The 5,412-nt window shown below is 34.1% G+C and overlaps 1 protein-coding gene across 1 annotated transcript; it reads left to right on the top strand.

Moving 5' to 3' along the window:
- Positions 1-459: 459 nt before the first annotated feature.
- Positions 460-1,867, top strand: LOC136206099 (mitogen-activated protein kinase kinase 4-like). Its single transcript, XM_065997022.1, has one exon. It carries the CDS (start codon positions 718-720, stop codon positions 1,732-1,734), a length of 1,017 nt encoding a protein of 338 aa, XP_065853094.1. The 5' UTR covers positions 460-717; the 3' UTR covers positions 1,735-1,867.
- The last annotated feature ends 3,545 nt before the right edge of the window (positions 1,868-5,412 follow it).

Raw genomic sequence — 5,412 nt, 5'->3', positions numbered from 1 at the left:
TTTCATTTTGAAGTCATCTAAGTGTTACTTGATTAGGAGATAGAGTAAATTTTTAGAGTGAAAAACTCTAAAAATTGTAATTTTGGAAAATGAAAAATGTGGGTTCATAGTAAATACCGTTGTGAACAATTTTAGTTCTTGAATATTTTAATTTTGAGGTCGTCATTTTGAGGAGTTAGTTAAAGTTGAGTAGCCACCAATATTAAAAAGTGTAAAGTTCGATGGTTATAACAATAAGAATTGAAATTTAGTGTTCATAATATTAAAATGACTAAAGTTGAGTGGCCATGGATGTAATTTACCCATTCTTTTTTATCTAACGACGAAATAGTCTTTAAATAAAATAGATATTTTTTTTTTTATGGAAACAATGTTTTAAATATCAAACTCACGCGCTTTTTGGTATACTCTCTCTCAATTCTTTCTACTATATATTTACATTTTACTCTTTTTCACTTTAATTGCAATTTTCCTCTCTTATTATTACGAAACCCCTCTCTCACACCCACATCATTTCAAAATAAGAGATCAAAAACAATTTCTCGCCGTAAACCTCCACGCGACGGCGGCCGCCGCGACGACAGCAATGACGATCAATCACTGGTGACCGCTCAAACAACGACCGTCGGCACAGAAAAAGATTAAATAGAGAAAGACCACCACCTGTTCTGAGCTCATTCAATTCGCTTAAATCTTCCACCGATTCGCAACCGAGTCATGAGACCGATTCAGCCACCAGTAGGAGCGGGTAGAGGCACGGCTACGCCTAATAATAACCGTCGGAGGCGGTCAGATTTAACTCTACCTCTTCCTCAACGGGACCCTAAACTAGCGGTGCCTCTTCCTCTGCCGCCTACCTCCAGCACCGCCGTAAGTATGTCGGACATCGACAGAATCAGCCGAATAGGAAACGGGAGCGGTGGTACCGTCTACAAAGTCGTCCACCGTCTGAACGGGAAGCTCTACGCTCTGAAAGTGATTCACGGGAACCATGAGGACTCTGTGCGAAACCAGATCTGTCGCGAGATCGAGATCCTCCGTGGAGTCAACCACACTAACGTGGTGAGATGTCACGAGTTTTACGAACACAGCGGAGAGATCCAATTGCTTCTAGAATTCATGGACGGCGGATCCCTAGAAGGGACTCATATCGCGCATGAGCCTCATTTGGCCAACGTGGCAAGGCAAATTCTGAGCGGGATTGCTTATCTTCACCGAAGAAAAATAGTACATAGAGATATAAAGCCGTCCAATCTCCTAATTGATGCAAGGAAGAATGTTAAAATTGCTGATTTCGGGGTTAGTAGAATCCTTGCACAGACTATGGATCCCTGCGATTCATCTGTCGGTACTATTGCATATATGAGCCCTGAGAGAATCAACACCGATTTGAATCACGGCCAATACGATGGATATGCCGGTGATATTTGGAGTTTCGGAGTGAGCATACTGGAATTCTATTTAGGTAGGTTTCCGTTTGGAGTCGGAAGGCAAGGTGATTGGGCAAGTTTGATGTGTGCTATTTGTATGTCTCAACCGCCGGAGGCACCGCCTGGTGCTTCAAGGGAATTTCGTGATTTTATTGCTTGTTGTCTGCAGAGGGAGCCCGGAAGGAGATTATCTGCTAATCAGTTATTAACTCATCCCTTTATTTCCAGGAATACAGGAGTCCAAAAGGAAGTTCCTCAGAATCTACATCAACTATTACCTCCCCCGCGCCCTCTTTCATCTTAGCTTTCCTTTTATTTTTGTTATTATTGTTACTGTTATTATTTTTTTTTCTTTTATTCCAAAAGTATATTTTCTGAATTGTCTATCTCTCCATGATTTTGATTTTAGCTTTGCTGTTATTATTGCTGTTGTATTAGCTTTTTCTTCTTCTTCTTCATCAATCCCTTTTCGTAATTGCCATATATGATGGGTCATATGTTTTTTCTAGGAGAAAGAAATTAATGTTTATGTTCAGTTTTCAATTTCAAAACACTCTCTTACCAAAAAAATATTGTCTGTTCTTCCATTGCTATCCTGGTAATCTTTTAATTGGAATGGGGTTTCTTCCTGTTGAAATTGTGCTAAACTGGGTTCTGTTTATGGGGAGTTTGGGTGGATTTGTTTATTGCTTAGTTAGTACTGCTATATTTGCATTTCCTTTTCTTTGTTCTTTCTGAATTGTGCTGCATTAATATGTTGAGAAGAATCAAAATTCTATTTATCATTAAGATATGTTCAACTTGATATAGCTACATTAGATTTAGAGTTGGTTGCCTTTTGTCATAGTAATCCACCATATATGTTTCTTTTCTTATATGCTGTTTCTTCTTCCATTGGATCTATGTTTGCATTGAGCTGTTTGCCAGTGGATTTATGGATAGTGTCTGTTGGAAACAAGTATTCGTTGTTGTATTGTACAATCTGTAAGTATTTATTTATTTGTTTATGAATTGTCTTGTAAATTTCTGAATAAAGTATTGGAACAATATGCTTTTATGCATGTGTGATAGTGAATGAATCTTTGAGCTATCTAATAATGAAGTGTAGCAGAATATTTTAGGTATGGCCAAGCTTGCATGTGTCTTTTCCCTTGGTGATGGGCATCATTTATATGCATTTGCCACTAAGGGCCATATAAATTCTTTTGCTTAAAGTTATTTTCCCCATTTGGGTTTGTTGGATTAGATTCGGGTGGTCTGTACTCTGTAGTAGGTTTTATTCTAAGAGATGTTATTAGCAAAATTGAAGTCACCATTTCTATTTCTTGTTTTAAAAAAAGAATTAAGGGAAATTAGTTCCTTAATTTAGTATCTAACAATAGTAAAGTAGCTTTTTAGCTAGTTGTCTCTTCTTTCCATTTATTTTCATTTCTATATATATGCTATGCATCATTGTAAAGCTGCTTTATGTGGATTGTGGAGTCTCATTTTCATAGAAATTAGGGGATTTTGTTCTAGATTCATACTAGATCTTTTCTTTTTTAAACTGATCAGAAATTAGATCTCTATTCTTTTGTCAGATGGATAAGTATTGTATACAGCATATGCATTTTTTTCAAATTTAATTCAGTTGCACGGACACTTCTAGTTTATTGCGTTTTTGCATTTCGTGTTCATGTCTGTTTGTTATTGTTTGAAAGCTATTTTGTGAAGGTTATGTTTTAGAAATAATGTTTCCACTATTTCATGAAGGTAATGTTTTAGAAATAACGTTCCCCATAGGTTATTTTATGAAAGTTATGTTTTAAAAATAACGTTTTTTTTTTTTTTTTTTTTTTTTTGTATGTGTGTGTCCGTGTCGAATGGATTCATTATTGATTGATATCATTTGATGGAGGGTAGTTGTTGGGTCTATTCATGATTGTAACATGCACTAGATTGAGGTAAAGGTTATGTATATTAAGACACAAGGAGGAAAATGTGGCTGTATTTGATATTGTTATGATGTTTTTCTTTGTCTGCTCAAATATATGGTATGGTTTTCCCTTTTGGATGTGGGTCTGCAAGAATGGTACAAATGAGCTGTTTTTGGCTAGTGGGAAAGTGTTCTTTTGATAGGTCATTATTTTTGCATAATTAAGGTTTTTCCACTAATTAGAATCAATGCTGTCTCTGTAAAATTACTGGTTACAGATATATCCATCCATATATATAGTGGTATATTATTGACCTATTCATGGATAAGGCTGTGAATGAGCGACCGTATTCGGCTCGGCTCGATTTATAAAATGAGTTCAAATTCAACTTTAGAAGTTCGCGAGCAGACTCGTTTATAGATTGATTAACAAGCTTATGAAAGTTAGATTATAATGTTTATGAGTATGCTTGTAAACAAGTTGGGTTCAATGTCCTCTCTTTTCTACCTAATACATTATGAAACACATTATAAAGTTCATATTTTTCGTTAATGTTAATCTTTTGGTAATTCTATCTTTTTTTTTAAAATTTTTAATCGTTATATTCGGTATAAACATGAGGATAGAAAATAATGGGGTGACATAAAAAGATCAAAGGGTTACCAGTGACAAAACATACTGACTTTATAATGTGTTCTCAAAATATGGTTAAATAGTGTTCTTACTAAAAAGGTGGGCACTAATAAATTATCCATTTTTATAATAGGCCTAACCCCTTTCCAGCCCCTTAAACTTGTGACTTTTTTTCATTTAGCCACTTTATCCATTTAGCCACTTAAACTCAAGGCCTAACCCCTTCCCAACCCCTTAAACTTGTAACTTTTTTTCATTTAGCCACTTTAACTTTAGGTCTTCCCATTTAGCCACTTTAAACTCAAATATTATAACTCTTTTGGCCTCTTTTTTCAAATCAAAATTTAAAAAATTAGCAATTCGTCAAATGCAGTTTTTAATTCATGATAACCAATTAAGTTATTAAACAACTAACCTCATAATTTGGACATCCATAAAACAATCTTTCCGGATTTGAGGGTTTACGTGATACTTTAAGTGGTGAAATTTTACCGTTATACAGCCTAGAGGAATAGAAATTTAATATCCTACGCGCCTCCTAATGTTTGGAAAGACAACAAGCGACATGTAAGTGTCATGTAGGCTTATAAGGGCTAAAGGTGTCTTATTTGTTGAGTTTAAGTGGCTAAATGGGAACACTCTAAGTTTAGGTGGCTAAATGAAAAAAATTGTTGAGTTTAAGTGGCTAAATGGGAATACTCTAAGTTTAGGTGGCTAAATGAAAAAACGTTACAAGTTTAAGGGGCTGGGAAGGGGTTAGGCCTTTATAATATTAGTCTTTCTATAAATGGGGAAATGTGAAATAATGTAGTTTTGCGTGAAATTTTAATTGTGTTAAAAAATTTTAAATGAATATAATTAATGAGATTTGAAGTCTACATGGTAGAGAACCATGTAATTTGGACAAATTTGATCTTTATATTTTCAGGGAATTATAGATTAGCTTCTAACCTATGGTGCAAATTTACTTCTAATTTTTTCTAATCAATATCAATTTTATCCATATGTTTTGGAAAATTTGAAAAGACTGGCGTGACTATTATTTAACTTTTCAGAAGTTTTTAACATCAATTATATCTAAGATATTTAATGTGGTACTAATATAGTTATAACAAGGTTGTTACAAATTGAAATGTGGGTAAGATCAAACTTAATCTTAAAGTTTCCGAAAAATTGGAGATTTACATTTTAACGTATAAAATAGAACAAATTTACCTCTTAACTTTTATAACCAAGGTTAATTTTACCTTTACGTTATAAAAAATTTGAAAAATCTTTATTGTTACTTAACCGTGTACATTGGATATTCCAAACATCAAATGTGTCTAAGATAGTTAGTGTTACTAATACACTTAAAAAAACGTTACAAATTGAAATGAGGACACCGGCCAATACTTAATCCTAATATTTTTAGGAAATTGTAGATTTGTTCC

The sequence above is a fragment of the Euphorbia lathyris genome, chromosome 9, assembly GCF_963576675.1.
Source record: "Euphorbia lathyris chromosome 9, ddEupLath1.1, whole genome shotgun sequence".
NCBI lineage: Eukaryota > Viridiplantae > Streptophyta > Magnoliopsida > Malpighiales > Euphorbiaceae > Euphorbia > Euphorbia lathyris.
The sequence above is the reverse complement of the archived record's forward strand: the minus strand, read 5'-3'. Positions and strand labels throughout refer to the sequence as shown.

Excerpts from the sequence above, each read along its gene's own strand:
- LOC136206099 (XM_065997022.1), top strand. The coding sequence starts at position 718 with ATGAGACCGATTCAGCCACCAGTAGGAGCGGGTAGAGGCACGGCTACG.